Raw genomic sequence first — 18,763 nt, 5'->3', positions numbered from 1 at the left:
AATGGCTGCATGGTCTACCTGACTTGGAGCCACAAAGCCAAGGGGTTCTCGCATCGTTGCCATCAAACTCTCTCTGCTCGCTAAGAACGAGACTGTCTTTACATCAGCTCGTACCACCATATCTTGTCTCTAATCTGTGCTGCTGTATACGAGCTCGGGTCTTCCCTCCTTCCGTGACGCCGGCTGCCTTCAATGGGCTCGAGGAAGCGACCAACATGCCGGCCCATGAAGGGCCGGTGGCAGCACTTGGTTGACCCTGAGTCATTGTCACCTTGTGCAGTGGCTGCTGCTGTTACGACATTGTTCACCCAGACCAAGTCGCGAGCGTAGCCGCCACACTGGAGCCCTGCGTTGACGCACTGTTCGCAAATGGGAAAACCCCGATCGCACTATGATGGTATGTGTCAGTGGAATCGTAGGTTGCGGTTCTTGGCCAACTACGCGGACCAGACGGTCTGCGCATCATCAGCCGCGGCCGAGTACTGACACCTTTCTTCCTTCGCCGGCAAGTGATGCAGCCTTTAGATCTCCCCGGTACGCCAACCATGACGGAGGTCGTCGGCTCCAGTCTCAAATGCGCAGGAATAAGCTCAGGTCAACAGTCAAGAAGGCCGGTGACGGAAGAGCAGGCGGGGTGAGGATTGGAGAGGGACAGACAGCCTAGGGGAGCCAAGGCGCTGGCGCGTGAGTGTGATTGAAGCTACATGAAGCCATTCCCTCCCCATGGCTCCGCATTTTGGCGCAATTTGTCCGTAGGCTAATTGCCAGCCATCAGCCGCTGAAGACGGCCAACTTATTTAACGCTCTGTCTCACTACATACAGCCCAAGTTTGGCCGAACTTGCTTATACTATATCTGACACAGTAAACCACATTCTACGGACTTCTGTATGCCTATTACCATAAAGGGTTTTGGCCACTGCCGTTTCGTTATTATTCAGGCACCCCCCTATCACCACTCTAACAGCGCGTCCAGCAGTCAAAAAACTACATTGTGTTGGTGCGTGTAAGCCAGCTAGAACAGCGCTCCATGCGCCGTCACAGCGAAAACCAGAAAGATAGGAACATCATTGTGAATTATACTGGCGCCTTGGCAAGCAACGGGAGTGATCCGGCTGGCCCTGGCATAGGTTCTCACTACTACTACTACTACTAACTACCGCTACTATCCTTGCCAGGAGCCCACAAAACGTGAAAGGGATAGCGCAGCACAGCCGCTGCCGATCGGCACCCGCCAGTGCAAAAATGTTTCCTGATTGACCCAAGGCGGAGCAGGGGTGAGGCTTGGGGCCAAAACCCCTGTCTGTAATCATGCCGAACTGTGAAGGGTTCAACGGCTAGTTGGCTTAGACCGAGCCGGGACCGTATTATCTCGTACAAAATCGTCCGCGCCCCAGAGTTGAGAGGAGGAGTCAGGGGTTCGAGTCGACATGCCCAATCATGCCATGGCATGGAGGAACATCATCTCGGTAATCGTGGTGTTGACTACTATATGTTTGTGCTCAATCATACTCTGACTACAGGGCTTCGGTCCCCCCCCCCCCGCCGGGCACGGACGAATTTCCTGAGATGATACGAAGTACGATAGTAAGCCCTCATCTAACACTACTTCGTACATTCGTAGGTAGAAGGCGCCCTGTCTTTCTTTGCACATGTGTTTTCTTTAAAATGCTGCGGGGAGTCTCTCCGCGCCTTGAAACGGCACCCCCTGAGCCAAGATCACGGAAGCAGGTCAGTCGCTCGTTCCCTCAGTACTAGTACCAGGATAGGCATCATTCGTTAGTTGTCTGGTTCAACATGCTTCGGCACGCAGCCACTCTCTTCGCCCTGTTGCGGCTTGGCTCGGGCCACGCTATCGGCGCATCCCATCCTCATCCGCGGGCCGTGGAAGGCATCCAGGGTGTAGCCATCCCCAACGGCTTCTCGCACTGCTTCTTCTATGACGACTTCTCGCAGCCGGCCGGCTCGCAGCCGTCGCCGTCGCGCTGGGCATTCGACCTCGGCCACGGGTACCCCGGCGGCCCGGAGAACTGGGGCACAGGCGAGGTGCAGTCCTACACGTCGGACCCGCGCAACGTGGCCGTGACGGACCGCGGCACGCTCAAGATCACGCCCCTGCGCGGCGCCGACGGCACCTGGACCTCGTCGCGCATCGAGACGACGGAGCGGTGGGACATTGGGTGCCGGAAGGGCGACCGCATGCGTATCGAGGCGCGCATCCGGCTCGGCGACGACCCCGCGACGAAGCAACTGGGCATGTGGCCGGCGTTCTGGGCGCTGGGCTCCGAGTTCCGCGGCGATTACTCCAACTGGCCGGGCGTCGGGGAGATTGACATCCTCGAGAGCATCAACGGAGAGAACAAGCTGTGGAACGTGGTTCACTGCGGCTTCGCGCCGGGGGGGCCGTGCAACGAGCCCTCTGGCCTCAGCCACATCGATCAAGATTTCCGCAGGGGCGTCTGGCACACCATCGCGTGGGAGGTGGACCGCCGGCATTGGCCCCTTGCCGAGGACGAGAAGCAGGAGGAGTCCATGAGCTGGTTCGTGGACGGCAAGAAGCAGTGGACGCTGAAGCAGTCCGCCGTCAAGAACGACACGGCGTGGGAGGCGCTCGCGGGCGGCAAGAAGATGCTGCTGCTCAACGTCGCCGTCGGAGGCGGCTTCCCCGACGCCGTGGCCGGGATCAAGACGCCTACCAACGAGACGGTGGGAGGCCAAGGGGCGAGCATGGAGGTCGACTACGTCGCCGCGTACATCAAGCTGCTTTGATGTGATGCGGACACGTCTCGGCCTCACGTCGTGCTGCTTCTTGCCAGTATGCAACGACACTTCAATTCTTCGCCCATGTGCTTCGGTGACTTTGCAGTGGCTCAACACCTCTGGTACCCAAGGAGGACCAGACGTAAACAGACCGAGCCGTAGCACTTGAACCGTCTGAACACTCTTGAGATGTCCATGTCCGTAGCCATGCCAACCCTCACTCTCACCTCTCGATTAAAGTCTATGAAAATGCGTATACAAAGAGTGAAGATGTTATCAAACACGGTTCGAATCGATCCTCTCTCGCCTCGCATCAAGCCGCCTGCATCGACACGTACTCCCAATACCGGCCCCTCCTTGCCATGAGTTGGGCGTGCGTGCCCTGCTCGACAACGGCGCCCTGATCAAAGACGTAGATGCAGTCGGCGCGGACAATGGAGCTGATGCGGTGGGCGACGGCGATGGTAGTCCTGCCCGTGGCGGCGGCGGCGGCGGCGAGCGCCTCTTGGACCACCGCTTCCGAGTGGGCGTCGAGCGCCGATGTCGCCTCGTCGAGCAGCCTGCACAAAATATATTAGAGACATTGACACGACGGAAAAAATTGACCGGCCGTCTGGCGGCGCGCTTACAATATCTTGGGTTTGCGAAGGAGCGCTCGGGCAAGGGCGAGGCGTTGCTTCTGCCCTCCGGACGCTTGCGTGCCGCGGGGGCCGATGGCCGTGTCGAGCCCGTTGGAGAGCGATGACTTTTTGACGAATGGGTAACGTGTTAGATCGTGGAAGAGAGGAAGTCTATGTTCTCGTGGGTATTGATCATCAGCAAGCACAACGTACCACAAAGTCCCAGATGTTCGCATCGCGACAAGCCCTCTCAATGTCCGCATCGTCAAAGTCCCCGTCGCTGACAATGTTGTCGCGAATCGTCCCGCTGTACAGCACAGAGTCCTGCTCCACAATCGCCAGCCGCCTGCGGTACGCCTGCAGTCGGTAGCGGCGTATGTCCTTGGCGTCGACGAGCATCTGGCCGGAGCGCGGGTCGTAGAGCCGCTCGACGAGGTTGAGCACGGTGCTCTTGCCGCTGCCGCTTGCGCCGACGAGCGCGACGAAGCTGCCCGCCGTGGCCTGCAGCGAAACGTCTCGCAGGACGAGATGCCCTGCGTCCCCTCCAGCAGACGATGGGTACGCAAAGTCTACGTTGCGAGCACGGACGTCCCCGGCCAGAGAGTCAGCGTCATCGCCGCCGTCCTCGTCGTCGACGTCAATCTCGGGCACCGTCTCGGTCAGCGTCTTGAGCCTCAGGGCGGCGTCCTGCGCGCCGGCCACGTCGGGCGCGTGGGAGAAGATGCCGCCCGCCGACTGGGCGCTGTACGTGGTGGCGACGAAGCATATGAGGAAGCGCTGGACCGTGTACTCGCCCGTCGGCAGCAGCCTGGAGCCGCCGTACCAGAAGATGAGGGCCGTGCAAAAGATGATGACCGACTGGCTCGCGCCGTAGAGCACCGACAGCAGCGCGTTCTGTCCCGCGCCGCTGCGCATGTCGTCGCCCAGCTGGAGGCGGTAGCGGTCCGCGACGGCGTCTTGGAGCCCCAGGGCGGCGATGGTGCGTATCCCGCGGATCGCCTCGGACACCACGGCCGCGGCTTTCGAGTCGCGCAGGCTCTTCTTCTCCAGGTCGGCGAGCAGCCTGAACCGCGCGTATCCGGTCGTGAAGATGAGCGGCATGGTGGCCGTGGCGACGAGCCCGAGCTTCCACCCAAACGCGGTGGCCTCGACGAAGCCGCCGACCACGGCGAAGACGCTGTTGAGCAGGGCGCCCAGGATCGTCCCGCTGAGCCCGTTGAGCTGGCTCGCCTGCTGGCTGAGGAACGCCGTCAGCGCGCCGGCGTCGTTGCCCGGCCCGGCGAAGAAGGCGGCGTCCTGTCGCAGGATGGCGGCGAAGGCGACGGCCCGCGCCCGGGCTATCAGGCGAGACGACGCGTGCGCAAAGGCCGCGCCCTGGGCGACGTAGGCGAAGAAGACGACCCATCCGGTCAGCCACTGCATGCCAGCCCAGAAGCCGATTCCGTGGCCGCCTAGGGTCATGCGCGGGTCCCGGAGGGCGAGGACCATGTTGCCGAAGAAGATGGCCGTCAGCGGGTAGCCGAGGCCGGCAAAGGCGCTTCCAATCATGCCAGCGAGTAGGTGTCCCCTTTCCGGATGGTTCAGGCGGAGGAGAAACTTGACGAGCGCGAGGGTCGTTGCCCGAGATGGCGATGCTCTTTGTTCCTGTGCCGACCCGACGCTGCGGCTCTTCTCCAGAGTCTTTCCAGCACCGCTGCTGCTATAATAATCATCCTCGGAGCCATGGCCTACGTCATGATCGTTGTTGGCACTCTGCCGTAGCGTTTGGGCCTCGATCAGCAAAGAGTACGCCGCTTGCATGGCCAAAAGCTGCTCGTGGGTACCCTGCTCAATGACGCGACCGCGATCCATCACCACGATGTTGTCGGCCCCCCGGACCGTTGACAGCCGGTGGGAGATGACAATGGTTGTTCGACCTGGTCCACGATTTCCTAGAGCTGCCTGGACCAGCGACTCCGACTTGGAGTCCAGAGCGGCGGTTGCCTCGTCTAAAAGGAGTATCTTGGGGTCGGAGACGAGCGCCTGCGCAATCGCGACTCGCTGCCGCTGGCCACCGCTCAAGCGGCCTCCATTCTCGCCAAGAACCGTGTTGTAGCCGTGAGGGAGCTGGCAGATGAAGTCGTGAGCGTTTGCTGCCCTCGCTGCTTGTTCGGCCATTGCTTGTTTTGTGTTCGAGTCGGCCTTGGTTGTCAGCGTGAGCATGGTGATGGGACGAAAAGGGGCAGCAGAGGGCGGAGGGGGCAGCACGAACCTTTTCAAAACCCGTGCCAACCAGGCCAAATAAGATGTTGTCGAGAACAGTCGTGTTGAAAAGAAACGGCTCTTGGCTCACAACGCGCATGTGGGAGCGGAGCCATTGCATGTCCATGTCCTGTAGTTCGTGGCCGTCGATGCACACTCGGCCGTGGAGGGGGAGATAGAACCGCTGGAGGAGGTAAAGGATGCTCGACTTGCCGGTCCCCGATGGGCCAACAATGGCGGTGGTCTTGCCGGCTGGGACGTCGAGCGTGAAGCCATCCATGACCAGCTGGTCAGGCCGCGAGGGGTACACCAGCTTTACATCGGAGAACTGTATATGGCCGAGCAACGTGTCGGGCCTCAAGCCTCGGCCCCTGGACGGGAGAAACCCGACAGGTGGACGCCGCTCGATGGCCGCAAAGATGCGGTTCGCCGCGGCCCCAGCCGCTCCAAAGGCCTGCAGATGAGGCGCGACCTGGCCAAAGGAGACGCCCGCGATCATGGACGCGAACAAGACGGTGACGACCTGCGACGTATCGGCGTCTCCCGCGTCCATGAACCGCGTGCCCGCCCAGCACGCGAGGGCAAAGGCGCTGAGCACCGCCCCCATCAAGCCGCCGATGAACAGGCCCATCATGCCCTTGGCGCGCGCGTCGGCCCTCGCCGCGGGCGCCAGCGACGCCTCGTACCGCCGCACGAACCGCCTCTGCAAGCCGTACGCCGCGACGTTGCGCAGCGAGGCGATGGCCTCCTCGGCGAACGTGGCCGCCGTCGACGAGTAGAGGTCGGCGGACGCCAGCTGGGCCCTCTTCATCGAGGTGCCGACGGCCATCATCCACGCGACGACGGCGACGGGCAGGCTGGTCATGACGAGGGCGAGGCGCCACGAGCGGACGTAGGCGACGACCAGGCCCGCGGCGAAGGCGGCGAGCCCGCTGACGGCGAGGCCGACCTTTTGCGAGACGCCGTCCTGGACGACGTTGAGGTCGGCTGTGATCCTGGACGCTGCCTCGCCGGCGCCGAGGGCGTCGAGAAAGGCCATGTTCTGCCGGAGGAGGGCCTCGAAGTAGGCGGATCGGAGGCGCTTCGTGATGCGTTCGCCGGTCCACGTGAATCCAAAGACGAATAGACTGGTGAGCACGAGCGTGGCCACGGCTATATTACTGGGTGTAAGAAAACAAAAACAAGTCTATTAGTGGTACGGGTGCGTCTGGGCTCACCAATGTATACAAAATACAAGACCAAGTGGTTGACGTTGTGTGCAAACGCATCCGAGTTCGTTGTGCTCGCCAGGTCCGAAAAGTTTCCCACGAGGGAGCCCAGTATGACCTTTTCCCCTTTCTCGTCAGTTTCCTCAAAGGGGGAACCCTTCAAAGTCATATAAGCTACTGCAAGGGTGGCTGCCTACCGTCATCAACGGCATCGTCGCGCCTGCACCGACGGCCGCCGCAGCGCTGAGCCCCATGACGAGGCAGTCGGTGGTGCTGGCATAGCAGAAGATTTGCATATACCCTGAGTCGCTGTCGGGCATCTCCAGCTGGCGTGACAGGCAGTTGAGCTCATCCTCGTCAAGGCCGAGGGGGTTCGGTTTTGGGTCGTCTGCTGTTTTCTCATTCTCCGGGGCCATTGCTGGCTACGTTGGGCTGTAAAGAGTTGATGAGTCGGCAGTCGGATGGGTGTCTGGCTTACACGTCCATTCTTCTAAGAAGAGGCCGGAACATGTCCAAGGTCATGGGGCATGCCTGCAACTTATGCACATTGACACGGGGGCATCACGCTGTGACTGCCGCCGTCTCTGCACAGACAGGGAGGAGCTGTGTATGCGCGGCCATTTTGTGAAAACTTTCGCGGCTGTATTCATTCAGAGTCCGGCTTATTACACGCAGGAGGTCGTTCCTAAACGAGTCTGCGAAAGAGGCTTCACTGGTCCAGGAGGCGCCTCGTTCGGGGGGCGGAAATCGCCCGATCAGGCACTTTGCTGACATGGAGACAAGTGCGGTTGAGTAACATGAAGTGACATGGGCAAGCTCGCTCGCATTCCGCATTGGGGGAACGAGGGGGGGGGATGACGACTGACGAGTTACGACGACGCCGCCCGCTGAGCCACGGCCCAATAGCAAAGTCCATCTTCGCAAGCCACATACTGTACATGTATGGTCTCGGCCGACACACCCACGCGGGGGGATTATTTGACTTGTCAGGTGCAAGTTCTGGATCTTGCCTCGTCGTCCGCTCATGCATGACGGGGTTTCATTTCCCATCCTCGTTCCTGAACGAACAAACGAACAAGGGGGAAAAAATGGCCAGCGACTCGGACGTCGACGCAATTTTTGCCAACACGTTTGTCGTGGGCGGAGATGCGGAAAGCATGCAGACGCTGGGTATCGCCGATCATCCGCGCAAGAAGCGGGCGCATCGCAAGAGCCGCCGCGGCTGCATGGCATGTAAGAGGCGCCGGGTCAAGGTAACCAACCACTTCCTCCCTTCCTTTTCCAAGTCGACACGGAGGAACACATCACAGACAACGCGCACACATACAAGGGCTGTTGCTGACTCCTTGGACATGGATGGAGTGTGATGAACGGATTCCGTGTCTTCGGTGTGTCAAACGCAACGAGAAATGTCTACGGTGGCCCCCGGACGAGGACATCGCCCCGAGTCTCTCTCGACCAAGAGCCCATTTCGGGGCCGGCGGAGACGAGCAAATCACCCTGCTTCATCTCGAGCTGTTCCACCACTGGGACAAGGAAACGCGGCCGACGCTGGCATTCGCTCAAGTATGGCCGGTGGTGCTGCAGCGAGCCTTTGATGTCAGTCCCTCCCCCCTCCCCGGCGCGGGAAACGCAAGAGGGATGGAACCATGTAAGAAATAACAAGTACGTATGTTGACCACCGCCGCAGGAAGAGTTTGTCATGTCGACAGTCCTATGTCTAGCGGTAACGCACCTGACGGCACTGCGACCTCAACAGGACGCCAAGTACGCCAACGCCTCCGCGCGGCTGCTGTCCAAGTCCCTGCGCCTCCTCCGGCAGAACCTCTCGCGGGCCTTCACCAAGGACACGTGCAACGCCATCGTCGGGACGGCCATACTCGTCAACTACATCTCGTGGTGCCATCTCGACTTCCTCGACGGGCAGCGCAACGATGACGCCGACACCGCGCTCGACCTGTCGCGGGACCAGCTCATTCTTCTCAGCCCGGGCGTCCTACAGGTCTTTTTCCAGGCTCTGCCCGTCTTCGTGGCGGAGAAGAGTGACTTCCTGACGATTGTTCACCAGCACCCCCGGCTCAACATCGAAGACGCCCTGCGGAAACGAGGCGTGGACCCGGCTCGCTTCGTGCAGCCGTTCATGGCAATCTACGACGACCCGAACTATCAGACTCGCGGGCCGATTCGAACAGAAAAGACGACCTCCTGGGCCGACCCCTCGCTTCACTCATGGCGTTTTCTTATGGGCCTGGAGACGGAGCTCTCGTCCAACGACTCGACCCAGCATACCGACGCAGAGAGGGTCGCCAACAGTCTCAGAGTAGCCGCGGAGAACTCTAGGGCAAGAAACGGCCCCGTCGTCGAGGGCAAGAACCGCGACATCATCGTATCATCTTGCGGCCGCTCTGAGCTATCGGTCCTGCCTCCAGACGACTCCGTCCGAACGGCATACGAGCTCGTCGCGCGCCGGCTCTCCACCCTGTTATCGTGCGCGCTCCTCCCGCCGGTAGGCGACGACGACGTCCACCCCACCGCCGTGCCGTCACGCGCAGACGTCCAGAGGTTCTTCTTTGTGTTCCCCATCCTTTGCTCGGGGACCTTTGCGCAGATGGCCGTGGACGGCGACGCGCGCGCCCTGGTGCTGCTCTTCCACTTTTACCGCGCGGCCCGGACGCTGCTCGCCGGCGTAGGACAGGGCTGGTGGGCTGCAGAGCGCAGTCGAGTCCTAGAGGCCTTGCTGCTGAGAGAGTTGGAGTCGCGAGGCTTGAGCGCATGCTTGAGAGATGATGGTCGTGACGGAGAGCTGGGGAGCAACTGGGAGGCGGGCCACAGCTGCATTGAACTGGGAAGGCATCCCGGCGAGGCGGGATCAAGCCACCGGTTTTAGCCCAAGGGAATGAACATATCGCAGGCCGGCGTCCCTCACAATAGACAATGATTGAGCAAAGGAGGAAGAACAAAACCACCAAAAAACAAACAAGAAATTCAAAAAAGAATAACACATACAACAGCCGGTGTTCGCTGGTCGTCACCGACCCAACTACTAATCTGCCGGTCAGTGGTTTGACGCACGGGGAGCAAACGGGACCCAGTATTCTACACTGCCTATGGTCGTATGTGCTAGGTTGACGACTATATTCAGCTTATATTGGTTCAGTGGGGCGTCACGATGGGAGCGGCATATTGAGACCAACACAAAGAGACGATGAATAACTAATCACGCCCTGAAGAATGTGGATGATGGCGGGGAACAAGCACATCTGAAAGGGAAAGTGAACACATGTTTGTCTCCCGGCTCACTTGACTATGTTTAATTCCTTGACACTTTCATCCTCCTTACATACAATACAGGTGGCGTTTTCAACTGTTTGCCGGGCTTATAAGAGCCGCAGGCATGGCGGTTTCCACGCAAGACTTGCTCTGCTCGTGTGACACCACGACCGAGTTTGTGATCGTGTTTCATGCTCGTACGGCAAGCCGGCTACACCAGACGTGCCACGAGCGCCATCGCACCTCCAACAGAGTACCAACAAAACTTTTGGGCAAACAGGCACAGGTCTCGATGGCGGCCGGCAACTCCAGTCTTGCGCTATGCAGCTGGCCCCGCGTGACCACCTGACGGTTTGCGCCCGCACATCACACAGGGTTCCACGGAGCCAAATGGAGGAGCCGCCGGATGAGGCTGCCGACGCGCCTCGTGCGTGGCAAGGCAGACTAAGCCAAAGTGTTGGAGGGACTGGCAAGTCAAGGGGAATATTCCAAGCCGTGAAAAGTGGCACTGTTTGGGTATCGTTGGGTGTCATTATTCTCGGCACCTGGCCGTCATAATGGGCCGCTGCTGCCTGCTTTGACGCGCCAGGCTCTCGACATGTGCACCTCCCACCTCTGAACCCTTTTATATTTCTTCTCTTGCTCCTCTGGCGTTTCTTCCTTAAAAAAACGCGAAATAATTTCGAGCGAAAACCTTCGCCCGACGTCGATCTTCATCTTTGCTCTATAGACCCAGTGTACCTAAGTCACTAATCCACGGCACCAAAGGGTCGTCACTCGACACATTCGGCCCCGACTACAGCACGAACGACATTAGCCAAGGCATCGTCAAAATGGAATACACTGCCGAGGAGTTGGCTAACATCAAGAAGAGAATCAGCGAAAACATGGCCAGTGTGGCAGAGCAGCAACGAGAGCTTGACGACACATTAGCCTTCATCGCCGATCTCGAAAGCGAGAGTCTTCGTCAGATGGCTAGGAGTTCCTCTAGTTCAAGGAAGAAGAGAAATTTGCCAGAGCCAAAGCCCGTGGAAGAACAGAAAGCGGACATGGAGCGAAAGCGAGCGAGAATAGAACGAAATCTTGGGCTCATGTGGGAGAAGATTCATGATTTGCAGGAGCAGGAGCGGATGTTAGAAGGGAAATAACAGACTCCCCTAGCGTTTATTGTATTTCGACTGAAGCAGTTCTTAACTCCAATTATACTTCTTCTTCAACGCCTCGCCATGGGCTTGCAGCCTTTCCAAGCGAGACCCGTAGAGATTGTGATCTTTCAAGTACTGCGTGTAGCGCTCGGAATGTCTCGCCCTACGTTGCACCTCCAGTGCAAGGGCTTCATGCTCGTCGAAAAACTCAGAGATCACCTCATCTATAGGCCGATTTGAGAGCATTGGAGTAACTGAATCACAAAAGACGCCGGCGACGTCGGTAGGACGGCGTATTACATGCGCAACGTAGAAGGCCATGTCTGTTACGCTCATGCCCAGCTGGCCGATATCGGTTGAGCCATACCATTCTCCTCTGAGTTGGGCGCAGGCCGCGCTAGCGTGACTCTTCTCGTCCAAAACGTTGCGGAAATCGGTATGTATCTGCTTGGCTGTTTCTATCGAGTCATGACCGGTAATCCACGATGGTGGCGTGAAGAGTTGTCGTGGAGTGGTGCCTGAGAACTCCCAGTCTATGACGCCCTGAATATTCAGATTTTCATCCACAATAATATTTGGTGCCCGCAGGTCCATGTGATGCAACACAAAGGGGCCCTTGTCTAGCCGGGGATCGATGACCTGTTGGAAAGGCTTCTCCATCCCGTGCAGAGCGAACAGTTCCTTCTGGACTTCGTGTGTGGTGTGATTGGAAACCGGGGGCACAAAAAAGTCGGACACGAGATTGAACTGGCATCTCATGTAGTCTTTTGCGGTAGTAAACAGTGGCAGAGGTGGCTGCCGGAGTTGAGCAACCGACATCGAGATGAGAGGGCCCACAATCGGCTGGGCGCTGCCGTCGGGATTTGGCATCAAGGATCCGATGGCCGGAAACTCGAGCTTTCTAAGCTCTACTTGGATGTCTATAAGTTGGGAGTATAAAGTTTTGCAGTGCTCCTCTTCGCCCTCAATCAAGAGCTTCTTGTCGAGAGGCTTGCCTGGAATGAGATCCATAATGACAAACATCTGCATCCCGGCACCGGACTTGGTCAGTTTGGCGTCGCGCCCATAACCGCGAATGTGAGGTACAGGGATTCGGGTATTGCTCTTGATATATCTGGGTCTAATTAGGCGCGGTGGGTGAGAGACGAAAACGTGGAGGGGCTTACTGTATCGTAGTGACCTCGCTTATCAACTTGTCCCATGCATCGTCAAAGTCGTCAAAAGCGGGTTCAATGGGCAGCCTGACCACAAGGCTGGACCCATCGTGGCCGAATTCGACGAAGAAACAAACGTTGAAGCTGCCATAACTTTTCCTCGAGAACTGACACGGTTTGCCGTCATTGTATCGTGAGGCCAGGGCGCAGACCGCCTCCGTATCTATGGACGCGATAAATGCTAGGATGGCATCCTCGTACTGGTCCTCTGTCAGAACTGGAAATCCCTGGCTGTCAAGTCCAGGCGTGGCAACCGCCGCTTCACCGGTCTTTGGGTCGCTGATCTCCTGTGAGTCTGGCTTGGTGCCTCCGATCCATGTGGCGCCGAAGTGAAGCAGCCTTCCCCACAGCTTGGACAGAAATAGGACGGCCGACGTCCATCGCGTGCGCACTAGACGGATGAGAGCGAGCAGCATGGCTGATGAACCACCGACGCGAGCATCGTCGGCGAGGCGTCGTCGTTCGCTTCACATTCACGATTCTGTCCCTCGCCTTTTCGCAGGCAACAGACAGATGAAAGGGGTTGGATTTGCGGCAAATAGTAGTTCCGGCGATGCCCCCGAGTCCTGACCACTGGCAAAAGCAAGCCTACTTGCATGTTTAGTGGGGGTTGTACACCGTTGGGAGTGCAACTTACCCTGGAGGTCCGCCTGATGAGTCATGACGGCCCCGGCGTGGTGTTGGGCGGACCTCGATGGCTTCATGGGGCGGTTGCTACCGACCGGGACAGGCTTATTAGATGTTGGAAGAGTAGCCCATGGCATGGCAGGGTCTCTTATTTAATAAGAGAAGAGGAAGTCCTAAATTTTAAACGGGGTCGCGAATTTCAACGTCGTCTTCCGCGTACAGCAGATGCCCGGCCTCTGCCCGTGGACGGACCACTAACTCGCATAGCACTATTGTTACAGGCGGTGCCTCGGCCTAACAAGACTGACGCCCTTCCGGCCACGCTCCCCCACACCGCGCCGGTGCCGAACAGCCTGGCCCCCCACCCCCCCCAACAGCTCCAGTGACGGCGCCCCATAATGAGGTGGACAGCGCGGGGACGGAGCCGGGGCCGAGAGTCAGCCACCAACCCCGACCGCCCGCGAGGCCCAACTCTCCTTGTGACTGACCTCGGCATTATTAGACGCCTGGAGAGTTCTTTCCCCGCATCCCCCGGATAGCCGCCATCGGGAAAATAAATGCGTTGACTGGATGCCTGGTCTGTCGAGGTTCGGTTCATGCTCCGTTTTCTGACAAGAGACCCGTTGCACGAGCGTTGAAGATATCGGATTGATCCTGCCCACTGCGCTTGCCGAAACCTCACCACTCTCCCACGTCCCTCTATCCCTCTTCCCCCCCCCCCCCCCACCAGTCCTCATCCCCGCAGCCCACAGCCCACCATGGCTCGCAAGCAAAAGTCGCCCGTCTACGTCCTGGGCGTGGGCATGACCAAGTTCATCAAGCCCCGCGGCAAGGTCGACTACACGGAGCTCGGCTTCGAGGCCGGCGTCAAGGCGCTGCTCGACGCGCAAATCACCTACGACGATGTCGACCAGGGCGTCGCCTGCTACTGCTACGGCGACAGCACCTGCGGGCAGCGCGTCTTCTACCAGTTCGGCATGACCAAGATCCCCATCTACAACGTCAACAACAACTGCTCCACCGGCAGCACGGGGCTGGCCATGGCCCGCACCTTCATCGCCAGCGGCGCCGCCGACTGCGTCATGGTCGTCGGCTTCGAGAAGATGATGCCCGGCAGCCTACAGACCTTCTTCAACGACCGCGAGAACCCCACGGGCACCACCGTCACCATGATGGCCGAGACGCGCGGCTTCGAGCCGGCCCCCGGCGCCGCCCAGATGTTTGGCAACGCCGGCCGCGAGTACATCGAAAAGTATGGCGCGAAGCCCGAGGATTTTGCCGAGATCGCTCGCGTCAACCACGCCCACTCGCCCAAGAACCCCTACTCGCAGTTCCAGCAGGTCTACACCCGCGACGAGATCATGGCCGCCCCCAAGATCTTCGAGCCCCTCACCAAGCTGCAGTGCTGCCCGACCTCGGACGGTGGTGCCGCCGCCATCCTCGTTTCCCAAGAGTTCCTCGACGCCCGCCCGCATCTCAAGGAGCAGGCCGTCGAGATTGCTGGCCAGTGCCTCGCCACCGATGCCCCTAGCCTCTTCTCCCGCAGCTCCATCGACCTCATGGGCTACGAGATGACCCAGCACGCCGTCAAGACGGCGCTAGGAGAGGCTGGCATCACGACCAACGACGTCCAGGTCGTCGAGCTGCACGACTGCTTCAGCGCCAACCAGATGGTCGTCATTGACGCCCTCGGTCTCAGCGAAAAGGGCAAGGCCCACGAGCTCGTTCGCCGCGGCGACATCACCTACGGCGGCAAGTACGTCATCAACCCCTCGGGTGGCCTCATCTCCAAGGGCCACCCGCTTGGCGCGACCGGCGTCGCCCAGTGCGCCGAGCTCGTCTGGCACCTGCGCGGCTGGGCAAACAATCGCGCGACCCCCAAGACCAAGCACTGCCTGCAGCACAACCTGGGCCTGGGCGGCGCCGTCGTCGTGACCGTGTACCGCCGCGCCGACGGAAAGGAGGCGCCCAGCCTCGATTCCGCGACTATCGGCAAGAAGAACGGCCTGGGCTACAACCCGGCTGTCGAAGCCAAGGGCTTCACGGCGAAGCAAGCCGCCGCCGCCCGTAGCCAGGTCGCGGCGAGCGAGTGGGCGCTGCAGGACACCTTGGAGAAGGTCGAGGCGCGTTTCTAGCAGGTTCCAGCTGCGCGTAGGGATGGGTGATGGGGAAGATTAGGCTGTACTTATACCACGCTGCGTGGCGGCACGGTTCCTGTGTATTTACGTGTATGTAGCGATGAACAAAAGGAGATTGAGTTTACTTTTTCCGAGGCAATGTTTACTCGCCCCTCTGTCATGGTTGCTCGTGGTTGGTTACAACTTACTGGGTAGCTGACATGTTGCGCTCCCCGCGCACGCCTTCCCATTGCTACTTGGAGGCGTCCACCAACGCGTCCAAGTATAAATAAGGCATGTTGTTGCCCGGGTGTCGCTGCATACGAAGTAGTTTCACGAATGCCCGCGGACTCGTTGCGTGTTGTGTAACCTGAACGCGTCGTGACCAACATCTTTCTGAACCCAGTTTCAACAGTCTTACCACGTGTCTCCTGTGCATTGATTCAAGAAACACCTGTTCTTCACACGACATAGACATTCTTGGCTGGGCAGCAGTAGCACTACGTACAACCAAGTTACTACGTACGTAGTTCTGCCCCGCCAATTGACCAGGAGGAACGCGACCCACGACTCGACAGTCAACACCATGACGCAAGAAACCTCGACAACGGGATTCGCCTTGTTTGCGCGACTGCCGCCGGAGGTCCGGCGCGAGATTTGGGCCGAGTGCCTCTGCGCTGCGGATCAGCCGACCGTGTACATCTATGACTGGCGGTGGGAAATGCCGGCGGTGATATGGGATGATTCGTCGGATGAGGGGGCGGCGGCGACGACGACGACGACGACGACGACGACGACAACGGCCATTGAGCAGTATTACGAGCGCCTCGTTGAGGTGGGCAGCATGCCGGCTATTGCCTACGTCAACACGGAGGCACGTGCCTTGTTCAAGTCGTGGATGACATCGAATCGCATGAAGGTACTGTTCAGCGGCGATGGGGAAGGAGCGGAAGAAGCAGCAGCAGCAGATACTGGTCCGACCGTGGGACCCGGCACGCGACCACCTCTACGTTGGGCGCGCCTGTTGGAAAGAGTTTTGCTCGCTCCCGTTTTGGGGACACGGAGGCCTGGAAGGTGCTGGCGGCGTCGATCCGGCACCTGGCGGTCCCGGCGAAGACGGTCTACTACGACTATACGGATATCGGAATACTGTTTGAGAAGCTGCCGCGTTTGGAAACGCTGTCGGTGGTGTGGAAGAAGCTGCCGCGGCCGAGGTTCGACGAGTCGCCGGCGGAGGAGAGACCCAGGAGGATGATCCGCGGCCGCTACGTGCCGATCGACCGCAACGATGCCCCCGACGCCGACGTGGCCGACGACGAGGACGCCTACTACGCCGACGTGGCCGACGACGACGATGACGACGACATCGTCGTTCGCTGCGCGAAGAAACCGCGGTTATGTATGATCGACGGCACTTTGCTCCTTGACACTTGGTACGAGATGCAGCCCCGGTGGGAGCTGCGGCCGGTGGCGGGTGAGGAGTGGGAGGACGCGGCGCACATCGGGGGTACCGACGAGTCGGCGACGGTGCGGGACATGTGGGAGCAGGTGTCGGAGCAGCTGGTCTCGGAGGAGATGCCGGAGCATATGTTTGACGAGGAGACGGGGGACCTGACGCTGCCGGTGCGGGCGGTGACGGGGGTGCGGTGCCGACGCCTGCCGCAATGGGCGGTGATGGAATGATTTCTTTTTTTTTTCCAACGGAATGAATGGTGCTGAATCTCTGATGCAGGAAGGCAGGTTTTCCCTTGATTTGCTTTCCTTTTTGAAGGACGAGTATGCCAAATGCTGATGCTGTGCAATTGCTGATGCTCTCTACATGGGGAAGGCGTCGAGCCGACGATGGATGCGATGCCGAAAAGCCCTCGGCCCGGGGGCGTGTCACGCGGTGGTTGCAGGAGTGTTTGAGACCCCCTTTATTATTAGCGGCCCGTGCCGAGAGGACCGTGGGCCTCCTCCTCCGCCGCCGCCGCCGCCGGCCGGCGGAGCGCAAAGACGGCATCACGCACGCATGCAGGAACGATTTTTCGGTTCGGGATGTGGTGGACTGCCTGCACGGTTGGGGCGGCGGCTTGATCGTGGATCGTGGGGGAGGGGGAGAGCACGCGACTCTACTTTGTCCGGGAAGCGTCATGAACCTACAAAGTACCTTGCAACCTTGATGGCTGGGGCGGGCATGTTGTTGTTGTTGTTGTTGTTGTTGTCGTGGTGGCGGCATGGCCGGAGGGCTGGCTGGGAGGCTGGCCGTTTGTGTGCGCGAGCAAGTTGCAACGTCGCGGCGGCCGTTGATGACGCCATGCGCGCGGCGCGACGAAATACGGGGTAGAACGTTACGAACTTACCTAGTACGTGCTAAACTTGCCTTGCGTGGTCCTTGTCAGACACTGGTACTTGGAAGGCCGCGATTCAATACGTACTTACGTAGAGGCGGCCTCGGAGAAGCAGCCTCGGTGTAAGGGAACTGATAGCATCTAACGTTGCCAGCAGCAGGTGAACAAAGGGGCGTCCGTGTCACGTTTGCGCTTTTTTGGTTGAAGCGCGACGAGATTCAGGGGGCCGACCGTTCCTCTGACGAGGTGATAAAAGGGAAAGGGGACAGCGGAAGGAGGAGTGGCTGTGGCTGTCTGTAACAAACGTGGGTGAAGTGGGTGGTGGTGGCCGTGACTTGAGCATGTTTCACACGGTCATCTCGGCCTCGGGTTGCGTGCTGGTGGTGGTGGTGGTGGTGGTGGTACGCACCCCCCCTCCAGTGCCCTCTTTGTTCCACCGAGGCGGCGCGCCGGCGAGCAACTTGTGCCGCCGTAGGTGGCGTGCGTCTTTTTGGCGGGGTCCGCTCGTTCCCGTTGTTCCTGCATCGTCCATCCTCCACGGCGCACCCTGACGAACCATTATTAATATCGCCCAACGTCCGCTTCGTTGTGCCCTCGACCGCTTCCCTCGACATACTCCCACGCCTTTCGACACACATAAAGAGCCCTTTGCGAGCGCCATCCGCCCCTTGCGCCCGTACCATACCATACCACCTCGCCCCGCCTCCCTCGAAGTTAACACAGACATCTCTCCCCGCCACCATGGCCCAAGTCCACACCTACGAGTTCAACGTCAGCATGAGCTGCGGCGGCTGCTCCGGCGCCATCGACCGCGTCCTCAAGAAGCTCGACGGTATGTCGCCCTGCCCGCTCCCCTGCTCGCGCTGTTGCGATATTCCCCCATACTCGTTGCCTCCCACTGGAACCATGCGCTAATGGCCGTGTCTTTCTCCCCCGCCCGCAGGAGTCGAGAGCTACGAAGTCTCCCTCGAGAACCAGAGCGCCAAGGTCGTCACCGGCCTGCCCTACGAGACGGTCCTCGAGAAGATTGCCAAGACGGGCAAGAAGATCAACTCGGCCAAGGCCGATGGCGTCGACAAGCCGGTGGCTGTTCCCACGACGGCGTGAGCTCCGCGCCCAGGCCAAGAGGGGGTTGGGGTTCGCGCGCGCGCCGACGTTGAATTCTTGTGACGAATAGATGAAAGCTTGATGCATGGACGGGTGAACGGTTGAAACCTTTGGGGGATCATCAC

The 18,763-nt window shown here is 59.6% G+C and overlaps 8 protein-coding genes and 1 non-coding gene across 9 annotated transcripts; 6 read left to right on the top strand and 3 right to left on the bottom strand.

Annotated features, from left to right (window-relative positions):
* Positions 1 to 1,796: 1,796 nt before the first annotated feature.
* JDV02_005977 (uncharacterized protein) lies at positions 1,797 to 2,768 on the top strand (the record flags this gene model as incomplete). The annotated part of the gene is made up of 1 exon (XM_047987323.1): positions 1,797 to 2,768. The coding sequence occupies one exon, from the start codon at positions 1,797 to 1,799 to the stop codon at positions 2,766 to 2,768; it is 972 nt and encodes a 323-aa protein (XP_047843308.1).
* Positions 2,769 to 3,072: 304 nt separating this feature from the next.
* Positions 3,073 to 7,244, bottom strand: JDV02_005976 (uncharacterized protein; the record flags this gene model as incomplete). The annotated part of the gene is made up of 6 exons (XM_047987322.1): positions 3,073 to 3,319; positions 3,389 to 3,504; positions 3,593 to 5,560; positions 5,631 to 6,772; positions 6,838 to 6,946; positions 7,026 to 7,244. The coding sequence occupies 6 exons, from the start codon at positions 7,242 to 7,244 to the stop codon at positions 3,073 to 3,075; spliced, it is 3,801 nt and encodes a 1,266-aa protein (XP_047843307.1).
* A 672-nt stretch (positions 7,245 to 7,916) lies between these two features.
* Positions 7,917 to 9,743, top strand: JDV02_005975 (uncharacterized protein; the record flags this gene model as incomplete). Its single annotated transcript, XM_047987321.1, has 2 exons — positions 7,917 to 8,081; positions 8,519 to 9,743. 2 exons carry the CDS (start codon positions 7,917 to 7,919, stop codon positions 9,713 to 9,715), a joined length of 1,362 nt encoding a protein of 453 aa, XP_047843306.1. The 3' UTR covers positions 9,716 to 9,743.
* Positions 9,744 to 9,827: 84 nt separating this feature from the next.
* JDV02_010893 lies at positions 9,828 to 9,943 on the bottom strand. Its single transcript, XR_007157343.1, has one exon. It is a non-coding gene; the product is annotated as a 5S ribosomal RNA (ribosomal RNA).
* A 760-nt stretch (positions 9,944 to 10,703) lies between these two features.
* JDV02_005974 (uncharacterized protein) lies at positions 10,704 to 11,317 on the top strand. The gene has a single exon (XM_047987320.1). It carries the CDS (start codon positions 10,932 to 10,934, stop codon positions 11,244 to 11,246), a length of 315 nt encoding a protein of 104 aa, XP_047843305.1. The 5' UTR covers positions 10,704 to 10,931; the 3' UTR covers positions 11,247 to 11,317.
* Positions 11,220 to 13,028, bottom strand: JDV02_005973 (uncharacterized protein). The gene is made up of 2 exons (XM_047987319.1): positions 12,410 to 13,028; positions 11,220 to 12,357 (listed from the first exon to the last, which is right to left on the bottom strand). Exons 1-2 carry the CDS (start codon positions 12,871 to 12,873, stop codon positions 11,289 to 11,291), a joined length of 1,533 nt encoding a protein of 510 aa, XP_047843304.1. The 5' UTR covers positions 12,874 to 13,028; the 3' UTR covers positions 11,220 to 11,288.
* A 428-nt stretch (positions 13,029 to 13,456) lies between these two features.
* On the top strand, positions 13,457 to 15,333 carry JDV02_005972 (Propanoyl-CoA C-acyltransferase). Its single transcript, XM_047987318.1, has 2 exons — positions 13,457 to 13,520; positions 13,587 to 15,333. Exon 2 carries the CDS (start codon positions 13,843 to 13,845, stop codon positions 15,217 to 15,219), a length of 1,377 nt encoding a protein of 458 aa, XP_047843303.1. The 5' UTR covers positions 13,457 to 13,520; positions 13,587 to 13,842; the 3' UTR covers positions 15,220 to 15,333.
* A 1,119-nt stretch (positions 15,334 to 16,452) lies between these two features.
* On the top strand, positions 16,453 to 16,884 carry JDV02_005971 (uncharacterized protein; the record flags this gene model as incomplete). The annotated part of the gene is made up of 1 exon (XM_047987317.1): positions 16,453 to 16,884. The coding sequence occupies one exon, from the start codon at positions 16,453 to 16,455 to the stop codon at positions 16,882 to 16,884; it is 432 nt and encodes a 143-aa protein (XP_047843302.1).
* A 1,388-nt stretch (positions 16,885 to 18,272) lies between these two features.
* Positions 18,273 to 18,638, top strand: ATX1 (Cytosolic copper metallochaperone; the record flags this gene model as incomplete). Its single annotated transcript, XM_047987316.1, has 2 exons — positions 18,273 to 18,363; positions 18,475 to 18,638. The coding sequence occupies 2 exons, from the start codon at positions 18,273 to 18,275 to the stop codon at positions 18,636 to 18,638; spliced, it is 255 nt and encodes an 84-aa protein (XP_047843301.1).
* Between the last annotated feature and the right edge of the window lie 125 nt (positions 18,639 to 18,763).

Source organism: Purpureocillium takamizusanense, chromosome 5 (genome assembly GCF_022605165.1).
Source record: "Purpureocillium takamizusanense chromosome 5, complete sequence".
Lineage (NCBI taxonomy): Eukaryota > Fungi > Ascomycota > Sordariomycetes > Hypocreales > Ophiocordycipitaceae > Purpureocillium > Purpureocillium takamizusanense.
Note: the sequence above shows the minus strand (reverse complement) of the source record. Positions and strands in the feature narration are given on the sequence as shown.